Source organism: Tamandua tetradactyla, chromosome 23 (assembly GCF_023851605.1).
Source record: "Tamandua tetradactyla isolate mTamTet1 chromosome 23, mTamTet1.pri, whole genome shotgun sequence".
Classification (NCBI taxonomy): Eukaryota; Metazoa; Chordata; class Mammalia; order Pilosa; family Myrmecophagidae; genus Tamandua; species Tamandua tetradactyla.
This window is the reverse complement of record NC_135349.1, coordinates 33,350,181-33,365,113: the sequence shown is the minus strand read 5'-3', so window position 1 is coordinate 33,365,113 and position 14,933 is coordinate 33,350,181. Positions and strand designations below refer to the sequence as shown.

The window sequence follows — 14,933 nt, the reverse complement described above, 5'->3', positions numbered from 1 at the left end:
AGTTATTGGCCCGAAGGACTCACGCCACATCTTCAGCCTGGCTTCTGGATGCCACTCACCGGAAAACAAAAGTCCCAGCAGCCCCGCGGCCCAGCACGTCCTTGGGGTTGAAGGAAATCTTTCCCACCACAGTGAGCTGCTCGGCTAGGGGGGTGGAGGAGGAGAAGGATGGGGCCTCAGGGAGCCCAGCCTCACAGGGTGTCCTCTCAATGCCTCCACCCCTGTGCCCACCTCCCCCCTTCCTCCTCCTCCCCCCTGATTTCCATCCACATGTGCTCAGCCAGGTGCAGGTGGGGCCAGAGTGCCAGGGTCCAGCACGTGGCCTTGGGCAAGCTGCTTAGTTGCTTTGCCCTCAGCTTTCTCATGTGTAAAGCAGTATTATCATGAGACTTAATGAGTTTATGGAAAGAAGGGAAGTGGGCGGGCCAGGGAGGTGTTTCCCACATTATCCTCTTTTATCACTTGCCCTATCTTAGCATCTTTTGGAAAGCTTTCTTTCCTCTCCTTTCTCTCTCACTCCCCCTACCTCCGCCCTTTGACAGGAACTAAATGGAGGTTGAATGGGCTTCAGAAAGCAAGGTGAGTTTGACAGCTGGAGGCATAGTGAGAATGAGTGTGGTTACCAAAATGTCTGCCCTGGACAGGGCAGTGGGGAAGCAGTGGACATTCAATGCCAAGCAGCCCTGGAGTTAGTTCTAAGAACTAACTGGGAAGCAACCCCCCTGGGAAGGCCTTGGTTTCCCGTTGAGACGGGTGGGGTTGGCTCAGGTGGGCAGCAGCCCGTAGGCTTGGATGTTCTGTTCCTGCCCTGGGGTAGCGTGCAAGAGACTCCTGCCCCCGACCCAGGCGCATATGGACAGGCTGTGCCCTGCTCAGCTCCGGGGCACACCCTTCCCACACAGCACGTGTATCGGCACCTGGAGCTGGGCAGTGCGGGAGCCTGAGAACACATCACTTGGGGACAGCTGCCGCCTTCAGTCTCTCCCATCAACTTTTAGGAAGAGCAAATGAAAAACAACATTGAGGATTAGGGAGAAAAGTGCCAAACTGTTCCTCAGCACTGCTCTGGATTCTTTGCTTAAATGTTGGCTCTCATCTGTCGGCAAGGTGGGGCAGCAACCTGCTACTCGTGGACGGTGGGCTCAGGGGAGTGGGCGTCTTCGGGGCCCTGTCATAGATAAAAGTGGCCCTCACTGTCTCTTTGGCTGTGCAGAGAGCGGGATGAGAGGTGCTTATGTACAAAGACCAGCTCATCTGACTCCAGGTGATGGTCACTGTCCATTAGATAGACTGGGTCACGTTGGCCACCAAGCCCCGGGAGCAGCTCTTTCGCCCCACTCGTTTGGCTCTGTGTGTCTGCCTCACCCTGCTCTCGGTGCAGCTGGCCTGGAGCAAACACTTGCTCAGTGCTTGCCAAGTCCGATGTTCAAGCCAGACCGAGGCCAGACTTATGGCCAGGAAGGCTTGGGGTGCAAGAAATCGCGAGCGGAGGAGGCTGAGTCTGCACACCGATATCTGCCATCTCCTTGCTCAGCCTTCTGCACCAGAGTGGTTCTTGACAGCTTTTCCACTCCCACCTGCATTCACTTATTTGACTCGCCAGCACTAAACCAAGATTTTGATTCCTTAGATGGCGATTAGTTGCATCTCAGACGGGCAAGTCCCAGCGTGTGAGCCTTTTCCTCACATCTGCTTATCACCTATCCATTTCACATATATTAGAGTTGGAGAACATTGTTTTAGACTCTCCAGCATCCAGCATCAGTTATTGATTCAATAGATATTCACCGAGCCTGAGAAGGGTGTTGGTGCTGTTGGAGCAAGCAAGACAGGCAGAGCTGCCACAGTTGAGACAGTGCAGATGTTCTCCAGTTTGCCACAGTCCCTACCATTCCCAAACTCTCTGTCCCACATGGCTGCTTCATTCATTCACTTTATCCATCTGGCCTCCCCACAGCCATGAGTTTGCAACCCAACTTTCAGGTTCCAGGATGCGATCCCTGCTTTCTGTCTTCTCTGAACCTTTGCCTAGGTCATGTCTGCCACATGGAATGCTTCTGCCCTACTCCTCCCGGCTCACTGCGTAATTCCTTCTTATCCTTTGGAGCTTACTTCTGGGATACTTCCTATTTCCACCAGCCTGGGTTACATGTCCCTCCTCTGGTTCCCACAACTCCTTCCGTGACGCCACTGTCACGGCACTGTCCAGGAGCTGCCTCGCCTCATTCATTGCACTGTATAATAATTGCCTATTCTTCTGTGTCCTCCCTGCTCTGCCAGTGCTGGCAGCAAGGAGTCATCGAAGCGCCAGAGTGGAGAGTTTATTAGCACTTTAATCAAAGTGAAAGAAACATAAATTACAGAGGGACTCTAACACTATATAGAAATGGTGACCATTGGGTTTAGTAGCAAAGGTGTACCAGACTCTATTTTGTTTTATTTTCTTAGACTCTTGTCCTAATGCATAGGCATCTTCCTGATGCTTTCCTTATAGCAAGAAAAGTATTTTATATAACGAGGTAACCTGGCTGAACCAGAGCTGGGATTCAGCATTCAATCCTCAGAGGATTATTGGTATCCACTGACTTATATGAGTCAAAAGAGACTTCTGGGGAAGGAATTAAAATCACATTAATGATTGGACTCTAACGAAACATGGTAGTGGGGGAAAGGCAATGGAAGGAAAATGGTAAGGAGGAACCACAAGGCCCTTTGCCGAGAGCCACCCTGGAAAAGATGTAGTTTGGGTTCTCTGGGGAGTGACAGACACATTCGGCTCCAGAGTCAGAAGGTCCAAAGTGATGAGCACTTCGGGGCGCAGTGGGGGTAGGGGAGTCCACCCTCAGGGCTAGTAAAATGACAAGAACTACGACACTTCAGGGCACAGGCAACTTTGCTCTGGGACCTTCTACAGGAGCGAACCCCAAAGGAGGAGGAGCGTTTCCCTCTCAGCAGAGGAAAGGTAAGCACTGGTGGCTGCAAGCAATATTGGAGCTTCAGGCCAGGTGCAGGATGGACTGCAGTATGAGTTAAGGTGGCAGCCGGGGGGACTCCCAGACTTGGGGTGGTGGTGTAAGCAGTGACCAAGGGCTGCCAGCAGCAGTTCCCCAAGGGGACTGAGAGCACGAGCCCAGCCCAGAGCCAAAGACGCTGGAGAGGTAACCAGGATTGGCCCTGAAAATCATGTGAAAGATCACCTGTAGCATCCCACATATACCAGAGGAACTTTGAAAGAGCTTGTTTATAGGATTAAATTTAGAAAAGATGAGAGAAATGTTAAAAAGGGAAAAAACCAAAACCCTAAACCGGGGTAAAGGTACCCAGCTGTAACCTAGGCGATTTGCTATTATTATTTTAACCTAAATATTAATTAACAACATTACCTAGGTATGATTTAATAATGGTGCTGTTTGTTAACCTCTCACAATGCAGTGATGCAATAAGGTATGCGTTATTCTTATGCCCATTTGATAGATGAGGAAACTGAAGGTCAGAGTAGTTAAGCAGCTCATCACTGTTACCAGATAAGGGAGTTAAGTTTAATACCTGGTTCTTCAGTATCTAGAGGCTTTGAAAACAACACCACCAATAAGTAATAATTGTAGATTCTTCTAGAGTGTTCAATTATATACGAGGCACTATTCACACACCCTCCCTATATTAACTCAAAACTCTATATTCATAACATTCTATATTAAAATCATTTAGGTATTAATAAACCGACTTTAAGCTAAACCTGTCCCTCGCTTTCCTCTATTTTTGATTCTGCCCTTTCCTTTTTCACTTAAACTTACCTTGGGGGTCATCGAGTGGCTGGACTTGCTCTGAGGGGCTCTGAAGACTCTCCTGGACCTCTGCAGTGGCCTCTGAGGGCTGGGACTGAGCATCCTGTGAGATGAGCGAAGAGCCCGCAGGTGCCGGGGGTGCCTGCTGCTGCTTCTCCACCAGCTGCTGCTGCTGAAACATGAGAGCTTAAGAAGGCTCAGTTGTGGCCAGGCCCTACCCCAATGGGCCAGTAGCTGTACCTGAGGTGGCCTCACATAGGAGCAAGGACACACAGAGCATGGTGGCAGGGACTCAGGTAGCTGCTAGGAGAGCAGGGGGAGAAATCAGAGGTGGGTGAGGAGGAGAGGGGCTGAGTGATCTCAGAAAGGATAGGCAGGGTTGGGGGTCTTGGAAGGCCCTAAGAGGAACCTGAGGTCGTGGGCGATGGGCTTACCCGCCTCATCAGGAAGAGAATCCATCCTCCCAGGAGCACAGCAATGAGGCTGGTTGCCAGCAAGTCTTGGGCTCCCAGTCTTGGGTGCAGGTCTGGGGTTTTCTCTTCAGGATGAAGCTCCAGGTCCCAAGGTTCTTTCTGGCCCAGGCTTAGGATCTAAGGACAACAGGGGCTCTTAGCACCCCTCCCCCCACCCTAACGTAGAACCCCTCTCAACCCTCTTTTTAAATTTTTTTTCTCGCATGGGCAGGCACCGGGAATCGAACTCAGGTCTCCAGCATGGCAGGCGAGAGCTCTGCCTGCTGAGCCACAGTGGCCCATCCCCCAGTCCCTCTTAATCACCCACTATCAGGGCCTGGATAGGTGAAAGCACAGCGGTCTGTGTATGGTGGGAAATCGGGCGCTCTCCGTGGTGCTGAAACATCGTGGTGCCCCACGACAGGAGGCTGTCAAACCTAGTTGCTAACTAGCATCTCTTGGGATGTAACAAAAAATACAGATTCCCAGGCATGCCATATCCAGAAATTCTGAATTCAGTGGGTCTGGAGTGGACTTCAGGTGATTCTTCTTTTAAATAAACATTTTATTTTGAAATTATTTCAAACTTAACAGGACAGTTGGAAAGATAATATAAAATCCATATAGAAAACTCTAACATACTTCCCACCCAGATACAAAGATTCACCAACTTTTAACATTTTACCACATTTGCCATACCATTCTATCCAACTGCCAATTGTCCAATTATGTCATCTATCCATTCATCTCTATCTATCTATCCAGGTGATTTTGATGAGCAAACCTAATTGAGAATAATTGCTCGGGGCATGGCCATTCCTTCTCATCTTGAACCATTAGTGATTCTTGTCCAACCCTCTCCCAGGAGAGACCAATTTTATAGTTTTTCTGACTTAATTTCTCACTTTCTCTAGCACTTACCTCTTTGGAGAAGAGAGCTGAAGTCTGGCTATTCTCTAGGGGTCTTGTCTCAGTACTCCCACTCCCTGGGATGGGATGGACCCTCAGCATCGTGGTGTGCAGGACTGGGGGTGGCTCGTGGTGTCCTAAGAGGCAGGGCAAAGGTCAGAGAGCTGCAAGTGAAAGAAGTTGGGCTCAGAGGTCCTTTATCTTCTTCTATTTCAAATTTGAGCCAAGGGACCTCACCAATGAGCAGCCACTGGCTAGGGAGGGCCACGCTGCCTGACGGGTATCTGACAGCAGTGCTGGGTGAGCCTTCTCGCTCTCCCGAGACTTGGAGTGTCACCTCATCTGTAGTGGGGCCATCCATGGGCGCCAGGGTCAATCCACGAGGCTAGGGCAGAAAACGGAAAGCACAAGTGAGGGAGGTTTCTCCTCTGCTCCTTCCCCCTTTTCCACCCCACTCAGAAACCCCTTCTCACCACCAGAGCCACTCCTGTGTGGACCAGTGCTTTAGAGACATAGAAGCCAGTTTCATCTTTCCCCACATACAGTGTCATCCTGGGGAGGAGGGAGGAGAAAAAAGGGGAGAAGGATGAGCAGTGGTGGTGGGTTGTTTCAGTGGCTACTGTATCTATGCCCTAGTGTTATTCCCTCCACATTGAGGCTGGGATTAGCCTTATGAATTTCTTTGGCTACTGAGACAATAGCAAATGTGCCACAAACAGAGCTTGAAAAGTGTCTGTGTTTTGGGGCTTCCCTCTAGTATTGTTTCAAGGAACAACCATGTTGTTCCAAAGACTACCATGCGAGGAAGACCGGGCTAGCTTGCAGAGGCATTAGAGACCTTTTGTAGTACGGATAAATCATTCTATCTAATGCCCTGTAAGCCAAAGAGCACCAGAAATGAAATAGGGGAGTGAAGTCATTCTAGACCGACGAGCCTTAGCCTAGACACTGATGGCTGCAGATGTGACCTAAGCCAGCCCAGCTCTGTAAAGACCAACCAGCTGATCCATGGAATCTTGAAAGGTATACATTTTTGATGTTTTAAACTCTAAGTTTTAGAGTGATTTGTTATACAGCAAAAGCTAACTAATACAAATTCCATAGTCATGATTTCTAAATCAATGTCTTGCCCTGATATTTTTCAAGAGCTCAGTTTTGTAAATCCAAACTCATCTTCTCATTCCTCAACTCCTCTTCCTCCTTTCCCCCCTCCTCTAATGCTGCCCACCTCTGAAAATTATAGCACTCATGGCTTCTAGAAACCTGAGCATCACCCTTGACTTCTTGCTTACAGTCATGAAACTCCTCAATAATTACCAGTATTTCCTCTTAAGATCTCTTACCCTTCACTTATTTCCATCTCTTGTGCTCCACCCTGGTCCAAGGTATCGCCATCCTTTGTCTGAACTAAAGTAACGTCACACTAAGTGTATTTCCACATCTCTATACCACTCTAAGAAATTCTTCACACTGCAGCCAGCGTGATCCTTCTGAAATGAAAATCTGATCAAAGAACTTCCTTGCTTAAAACCCTCTAGTGACACCTTCTTAGCTTAGGGAGAAAATATCCAAACCCTTTAACATGGTGCTATAAGATCCCTCCTTAACTTATAGCCTCAGACTTATTTCTTGCTCATATTTATACTCCAGCCTTATTTAGCTTATTTCTGTTCCCTGATGCCATGTACCCTCTCTCTTATTTTCTATTTATCCTTCAGGTTTCAACTCAGAGGCTTGTTGCTCCAGAAAGCTTTCCACGACTGCATCCCACGCCCTATCTGGTATTAGGTCCCCTTCCTGTGGCACTCTGTACCTCTCTTTTCTCATCTTCTATCATACCATGTTATGATTAATTCTTTAACATCTGTCTCTCCCATTAGACTTGGATATTCCTCTAGACAAGACAATGATGGAATTATTGATTGTTGTCCTCCTAGAGCTTAGCAAGTGACCAGCAAATGCTAAGTACTCCACTATATTTGCAGAATGAACTGAATGAGTGATTTCCCCAGCCTATTTCCTGCTTCCCTAAGATGGGGACACTAAGATATTATATGCTATAAGGAGGGATGACATTTAAAATATTTAATAACCAATAAGACACAGCACCTGCCAATCAGAACAGGTGCCAGCTGCAGCATGGTAGTAGAATTCTGGAGGCCTCTCCTGGGCAAGATTTTACCCTATCAGTTGCTGGACAGTGGGGCTCTCCAGGGGTTCTGGGGACCCTTCTGGGGGCACTCAGGGCATTGGTTATTTACCAGCCAGTTTGGAATTATTTCAATATTTCGACACCTGGCTCAGCCGTACCAGTGGGTCATGGCTGAACATCACCCATGGTCCAGGCTGCGACACTTCCAGAAGCCTCCCTCCCCAAGCCCTAAGTATGGGCACCTACTGCAGTTGGATGTCCAAGGCAGAGAAGTGGGTGGCTGTGCCCTGAGGGCCAGAGGCAGGTAGTCGGATGCGGCCCCAGCGGAGGGCAAGGAAATGCAGGGTGTCCCGAGCCAGCGTGAGATGAGGGAGCTGGCGCAGACCCTCCTGATGCCAGGTGTAGATGCCTGTCACAGGCACACCCAAGTCCTGTGTCCAAAGCACTGCTCCGCTTCCCGGGTCCACAGTGAGCAGCAGGCCCATCCCACAGGAGGCCAGGTACCCCATGTCTGCCAAGAAAGATGTCTGGGGTGGGTGCCGTGGGGCACCTCAGTGCGTCTGGGGCTGGGGGAATTGTCCCAAGAGTGGGTCATCTCGGGAAAGGGGTGTGTCATTCAGGTGTGTGGAGGTCAGATGAAATCACCAGGATGGTTATCAAGACATTAGAAGGCTAGTTGAAGTTCACTGGGTTATTGTGAATTATGAGGGAAATGCTCAGGGCTAAGTGGAGAGCCATGCAGGATGGGGGTCACTGAGGTGTGTGTAAGTCTGATCACTTGAGAAAGAACACTTGAGATGTGGGGCAGTCAGTCATGACCCATCTGATGGCAACCCAGGATGGGGGTCAGTTCAGGCGGCCCGAAAGCATATGTGTCACTTGGGAGCTACTTAGGCTCTGAGGGGAATCAGTCAGTGGTGCCCGAGGATGTCATTTGTGATGTGTCAGGGTTAACTGCATAGGGTCTCATGCAGATGCTGGAGTCAGGGAATGAGAGTTAGTCAGGGGCACCTATGAAGTCACTCAGGTCGTTGTGTAGGACAGTCATAATATCAACAGGTGGTCACTCTGGGGGAAAGGTCACTTAAGGTCATGTAGCAGGGGTCATTCAACATTTGGGGCTCAGTTTGGGCATGTAAGGGTTGCTCAGGATGTGTGCATTGGTTGGAGTCACTCAGGATGTAGGGAGTCAGACAGAGTGGGTTGAGTCATTCGGGGTACGGAAGAGTTCGGACGCTGAGAGATCGCTCAGGTTAAGTGGGGGTCCATCTGCATATTGACGGGGTTGCCTAGGGTCATCCATGAGGGTGTGTCCCCGAGGAGCTCGGGTGTCTTGGTCAGTACGTGGATGAGACTGGGTTGTGGTTGCCACTTCGGGTTCCCTGAGTCAGGGGCCTTGCTCTGGAGTGGGACCAAGAAAGGTGGTACTCACATTTCCCAGGTGAGCCATCCATGGGAGTTGCGGAGTAGCGGCGGTAGGTGGTGTTCCAGCGGAGGGCTGAGGACCTTGGGTCATGCATGGTGACCGTGTACTCTGGGAACCCCCAGGAACAAAGTTACCAGGAACGCCATGAGATGCTCTTTCCAACCCCAACCCTAGGGACCATTCAGCTTGTGGGTGTGGGGACATCCCGAGCACCCAGCCCAGAGGTCCAGACGTCTGTGAGCATCACAAGGGCAGGAACTGGGGCTGTCTTGCTCACTGCTGTATCCCCAGCAACCTGTTCAGTGCTCAGTAATATGTTTGTTGACTGACTGACAGATCAACGGATTGACCCGGATTCAACTTGGAAAACAGTTGCCAGGCGTAGGCAGAACTGAAGGAGTTTCTGCCCAGAGCTTGGGGGGCAGCTGGGTCTGACTCACGTGTTCGGCCAATGTAGAGGCGGGGCATGGAGGGAACCTCTGTGGTCAGTGTCATCTGTGTCTCTCCTGACTCAGGGTCCACCACAAACCAGGCATCCTGCTTCCGGCCTATGGGGGTAAAAAGTGTCCCAGCTTTCAAGATGACGCGGGAGATGGTGTGTGTCCTGCTGGCTTCATGTCCAAGCCAGCCCGTATGACCTGGGTCCCTCTTTCTGCTGGTCCACCACCCCCCCCCGGGCCCCAAAGGCTGGAAAGATGCTCACCTGTGTAGAAGACCCCATCAGAGCTGCGACATGGGGAGGTGTGAACCAGCTCAGGTATGGTGAATGGCAATTTCTAAGGAGAGAGAACATTTCTGGGAAGGAGTAAGAGTAAGAAAGACATCCTCAGTATTCACTGCTAGGCACGCTTCTCAGACACCCTTCTAAGCACTTCACATATGTTAACCCATTTCGTTTCTCAACAAGTACTATTATTAGTTTTTACATCGTACTTACAATTCCATAGGTACTTTTATTATCATTTCCATTTTACAAGGGAGGAAACTGAAACTCAGAGAGTCTAAGTAACTCAGTCACAATCACACAGCTAGTAATTCTGAACCCAGGCAATTAGCTTCCAGAGCCAGCGTCCTTAAGAACTTTGCTACTGATGAATATGCAACTAAGTGATCATATTGTGAATTACTGATTATGTATGTTGGTGTTTTATTTGGTTTGTTAAATTTTTTTTAATTAATAAATAAATTAAAAAAAAAAAGAACTTTGCTATGCTGCCTCTTGTGGAACCGCAGAAAATCCCAACCCAGTGCCCAGATGCCACATGATCCACTTGATCCTGGCCTGACAGACTCCTCAAAAACACATCTCAGGGTTTTCAAATCTGTTACCAGCCATGAAAGATTTGGAAAGGCGGAGTAACTCTTCTCAAGTCACCCAATTCAACGGGTGACTCTGGAGGAGATCCTGAACCAGGAAAACAATAAAGGACATTAATGGAAGAGTCGAGACAATCAATGTGGACTGTGATTTAGATAAAACGATTGTATTTATGCTATGTTTCCTGATTTTGATCATTAAACTAAGGTTCCATAGGAGAAAGCCCTTGTTCTTAGTAGGTACACATTGAATAAATAGTAGCAAAGGACCATGATGCCTGTAGCCTATTCTAAAATAGTTCCAAAAAGAAATGATACATATAAAATCATATGTATATATATATTTGCTTTATCATTCTCTCTCTTGAATGATAAAACGAATGTGACAAAATGTTAAAAATTCGCCAATCTGGATAAAGCGTACTTTGCATTATTCTTGCAATTTCTCTTAAGTTTGAAATTATACTGTATTATAAGGTTTACTTCCCTTCCCCATCACCAAAAATCCATATACAAAGCTCTGCCAATGAGCACCCAGGCCATGCTCGAAAGTCATGTCACAGCCTGTTCACCCTCCAGCCAACATCATCCTCAGAAACGTGTTGTATAACCCAGTGTCTCACAGACAGCCCCCTGCTATCCACCCCACCAGTGACGGAGACTCCTGCCAGGAAGTGGCCACAATGACACACTCGGAGCACTTCCTACCTCCTATTATCTACTCAGCCCTGCCCAGCCACCACAGCTGCCCTGTCGGCCTGCCCGGCAGCCCCGTCCACAAGCCACACCCAGCACTAGCAGCAAGAGCCCCCGGGTACATCAGGGCCAAGCCACCTGCCTCCGTAATAATGACAGTTGACTTCTCTGGAGCATGTGCTACAGTCCAGGCACACTATTCTAAGCATGTTACATGTACTCAATCCTTTGTCTTCGCGACAACCCTATGGATTAGCGATTGTTATCATCCCCATTTTGCAGATGAGAAAACTGAGACCCAAGACCCCACAGTTAGTCAGTCAGTGGCAGGGCTGGAATTTGGACCCAAGGGGAGCCCATGCTCTTAATCTCTATACTGTAATGCCTTTCCCACTCTGGCATACCAGAGCCCATGACTGACAGTCCCCACTCTCAACACTCACAGCTAGGATTTTCGGAACCCAGATGCCTCCCCATTCCACCCCTGGAATCAACGACGGCCCAAGAGAGCTGCAAGTTTCGCTACTACTGAGGTGGGTGGTTGAAGGTGGCCTTTGTAAGAGCAAATTCCCAAGTACTCAGGGAAGCAGACTGACTATTTCAGGGAAGTTGAGACGGAAGAAGAGTATTCCAGAGGGGACAATGCGTGTGAAGCCTGGTAGCTGGCGCTGTCAAAATTCAGACAAAGCACCTCCCATCCTATTCACCAAAAGCAATGCCGAGTCATGTCTGATAGTCCCCTTCCGAGTCCTCACTGACAAGCTCCTGGACTAATAGGTTGTGGAAAATTGCAAAAAGGGCCACAAATTCCTCCTCGCCCTTTGCAATGTGTCTTTTCAGGTCTTCTCATAAAGAAGTAGAGTCTAATTCTGGGTTTGGCCATGAGACTTGTTTCAGCCAATGAGACACTGGCAGATGCAATTCAAGCAGAAGCATGAAAAGTGCTTGTGCACTGGGCTTTGGCTCGTTTTTGCTTTTGGGCCCCTTGTTGACAAGCCCAGGCTGGCCTTCTGGAGGATGAGAGACACATGACCCAGTTCCCCCTGCCAAAAGCTAGCGGACCACCAGCCAATGTTCTGGAACAGAGCTGCCTAGTGACCAGCAGTTGACCACAGATGCACAAGCAAGTTCAGCCAAGACCAGCAGAACCGCCCAGCTGAGAACAGCCTAAGCTGCTGTCCCACAAAACTGTGAGTTAAGCAAATGGTTTGGTTTTAAATCATTGAGTTTTGCCATGATTTGTTATTTAGCAAAAGTTCTTACATAGGTTTCTTTTAAAGCTCTCAGACCCTAAAGGAGAGGCCACCAAATCTGTGTCTGTAGACACAGCCAGAGCCCAACCCCATTCCCCATGCCCTTTCAACAGGCCCTTCCAGACAGCCTTTTCCTCAGTGCACTCAGGGCCTGGATTACATCTGCAGGACACCCAGATCCTGACCACACTCCACTCCACCCCCTCAGGGCTTTGGCTGTCAGAAGCCCTGATCCTCACCCATTCCCAGGCTCTGTAGGAAACGCACCATTAATCCCTGTTGCTTCTGGGTCCCCAAGACATACAGGCTGCCATCTGCTGGATCTGAGAGAAAGGCTGTTCTGTGGAGCAGAGAGAACAGGGGGCGGGTTGGGTTCATGCTCCAGGTTTCATGAAAGTCCCCATTTACTCCAACCCTTCATCTAATAGAAGCCCATCCCTGCAGGAAACATCCAGGAGCTCAAGAATCCCCACCCGCGACATCACATTCAGAACCCATTCTCTTCCTTTGCTTCCAACATGACCTCCTCCAGACAATTAGGGCTCCCCCATCTCCCGGCTGCCCCCTCCTCAGAAGGCCCCAGATTCACTTACTCCGTGACATACATTGGCCCTTGGATGATGGGATCTGCAGGGACAGGGACATGAAAAATGAGTAGCCCATCCAGACTTCCCATTAAAAAAAGGTAGATTCATTTGAAGTTTTTACCGCGCGCCAGACACCAAGCCAAACATTCGATATACATTGCTCCATGCAATCCTCCCAAGAACTCTGTGATGTAAGGTCACTACGCTTTGCCCATTTTACAGGTGAAGATACTGAGGCTCAGAGAGGTCAAATGACCTTCCCTAGGCCACACAGCACGTAAGTGGTGAAGCTACCTGTAGATATTGGTTTGCTGGATTCTAGAACATATGTTCTTATCTATGGTACTGTAATACCCCCAATTCAGGGCCCACAGAGGGAGGAAAGGCTGTTTACCATCCTTCAGTGTCCACTTCAAGTCCCCAGTCTCCTTGCTCAGTGCATGGAGACTTCCATCCAAGGTGGACACGAGCAGGAGGCTCTCCGGCCTGAGGGTCTGGACCTGCTGTGGGAAACAAAACCTGAGGGTCCTGGGACCATTCTTTGCCCCTGTCCCAGACGGGGCTGTCTCTGGCTCTACTTTTCCCAGAGTGTGACCAGAAGGGGCAGAGAGAATGATTTGAGAAGCTGCTGGTTCCACCCATCATCTCTTTGTAGTGGGAATGGAGTGGGTTCCAGCTCCACTGTGTCTGCGAGTCCCCCCACCCTCCATCTCCCCTTCCCAATTCCTTCTCATTTTCCAAAAACTACAAAACCATTCCTCTTGGTTCCAAAGTCTTTACAAAACTATTCCAAAGCCTTTATAAAACTATTTGACTGATCCTTACAGCCTCCCTAACAGATTGGTACTATGACTCTCCCCATTGTACAGGTGAGGGAAACTGAGGCCCAGGGAGGTTAAGTAATTGGTACACAGTAATTGGTTAAGTAAAAGGTACACAAATAACAAATGACAGAGCTGAGATTTGAACCCTCAGCTCTCTGATTCCAGCACCTGGTCTCTTTCTCCTTTGCCACGTGGTCTATTGCTTTTGGGATATCCCCTTCTCCCTCCTCAAATTGGCTCAGTTGCTTTTGGTGCCAGGCTCCAGGGGGGCCCCCTGAGCCAAGGCTGGGCAGTTGGCTTCTGGAGGGAGGGCTGGAGCTACCCTTATATCTGGCCCCTGCTGGGCTAACTCACCTGCTCCAGCCCCTCCTTGAGCAAACAGGGCGAGGCAGAGCTCCCAGCAGGAACCCTAACATCCGGGTGGCCCAGCCACATCCCTGCAAAGGCCACATCCTGCTCCAGGACCCTCAGTTTTGGGGCTGAGCCAATGGTGCTGGAGGTAACTGCCTTTTAGTCCCTCTTTTCTGAGCCTCAGTTTTGTCATATGCAACAGGCAGGAGGAGCATGGAAAAGAGAAGAGGCTACAAAATGGTTGCCCACAGGTGGGTTTGTCCAGCCCTCGTGGTGTTTAAAAAAATCTGTTTTAATTAACTGCCAATTTATAAAAAAATGAAAGACTTCGTTTTTAAAAATCCAGATTTATGATTTTTCTGGAAGCCCTGCAGCTGACCACACTGGGCTCACATTCCTACTTGGCAACCTGGGACAGACCCGGAGCAGGAAGTGGGGGGCACAGGCGCCCGTGTTCCCCGTAGCTATTCTGGGGGTTCCAATCTGGACACCTGGATTCTAGGCTGGGGATCTTTTGCCTTCTCACTGTATTTCTGTAAATGTGTATTTCCTGCTCCCGGCAGGAGTGGACCAGATTATCGCCCCAGAGGTTCCTAACCTGGAATCCGTTGCCCTGGGGGCTGGCGTGAACCCCCTGCAGCTGTCTGTAAACCTGGACGCCTAGGCGCCTTTATTGGCTGAGAGGGACTCTTAAGTCTACCCCATTTTCAAAGGGACCCCGGATCCCCCAGAAGTTTAAGAAGCCCGGAATAAAGCCAAGCTCCCTTCCCCCACCCCCACCCCCACCAGCAGAAGGGACGAGTCTTGGGTCCACCTGCGCCTTTCCGCGCCGGCAGCTCTTCCCTGCTAAGGTGTTTATGGGGGCAACTGGCAAATGCCCAAACCTAAGAGGTTTTCTCTCGTTTGAGGGGACCGGCCCAAGGGAGCGCAAGGCAGTAGTTCCCTGTTGCCTCGGGGCGCTCTCGCCGGCGAGCGCCACCCATCCCTCTGCGCCCCACGGACTCTACCGCAGAGCCTCGGCGCCCGCCCGCGGCTCTCACCTGGGGCCCGAGCATCCCAAGCAACGCGGCGAGCTGGAGCAGGAGCGGGCGCCACGGCCCCGGGCCCCGGGCGGCGCTGGTCATCGCACCGTGGGCGGGCGAATGGCTGGCCGGGCCCCTGGGTGCCTCCAGGGGACAGCA

At 50.0% G+C, this 14,933-nt stretch overlaps 1 protein-coding gene across 5 annotated transcripts in view; it reads right to left on the bottom strand.

Moving 5' to 3' along the window:
• Nucleotides 1-14,933, bottom strand: part of ERN2 (endoplasmic reticulum to nucleus signaling 2) — a 19,711-nt gene extending 4,778 nt beyond the window's left edge. For 2 of the 5 annotated variants that reach the window (XM_077141533.1, XM_077141536.1), the window contains exons 1-14: nt 14,793-14,933; nt 12,972-13,080; nt 12,584-12,617; nt 12,258-12,330; nt 9,428-9,500; nt 9,165-9,272; nt 8,731-8,832; nt 7,545-7,809; nt 5,620-5,698; nt 5,384-5,531; nt 5,159-5,283; nt 4,220-4,375; nt 3,795-3,957; nt 60-144 (exon numbers count right to left, since the gene is read on the bottom strand). In XM_077141533.1, coding sequence (XP_076997648.1) covers nt 60-144; nt 3,795-3,957; nt 4,220-4,375; nt 5,159-5,283; nt 5,384-5,531; nt 5,620-5,698; nt 7,545-7,809; nt 8,731-8,832; nt 9,165-9,272; nt 9,428-9,500; nt 12,258-12,330; nt 12,584-12,617; nt 12,972-13,080; nt 14,793-14,876 — 1,604 coding nt within the window. In that variant the 5' untranslated portion in view covers nt 14,877-14,933. Of the gene's footprint in view, nt 1-59; nt 145-3,794; nt 3,958-4,219; nt 4,376-5,158; nt 5,284-5,383; nt 5,532-5,619; nt 5,699-7,544; nt 7,810-8,730; nt 8,833-9,164; nt 9,273-9,427; nt 9,520-12,257; nt 12,331-12,583; nt 12,619-12,971; nt 13,081-14,792 lie in introns of those variants that run through there. The other 3 variants (XM_077141535.1, XM_077141534.1, XM_077141537.1) reach the window with 3 other exon arrangements.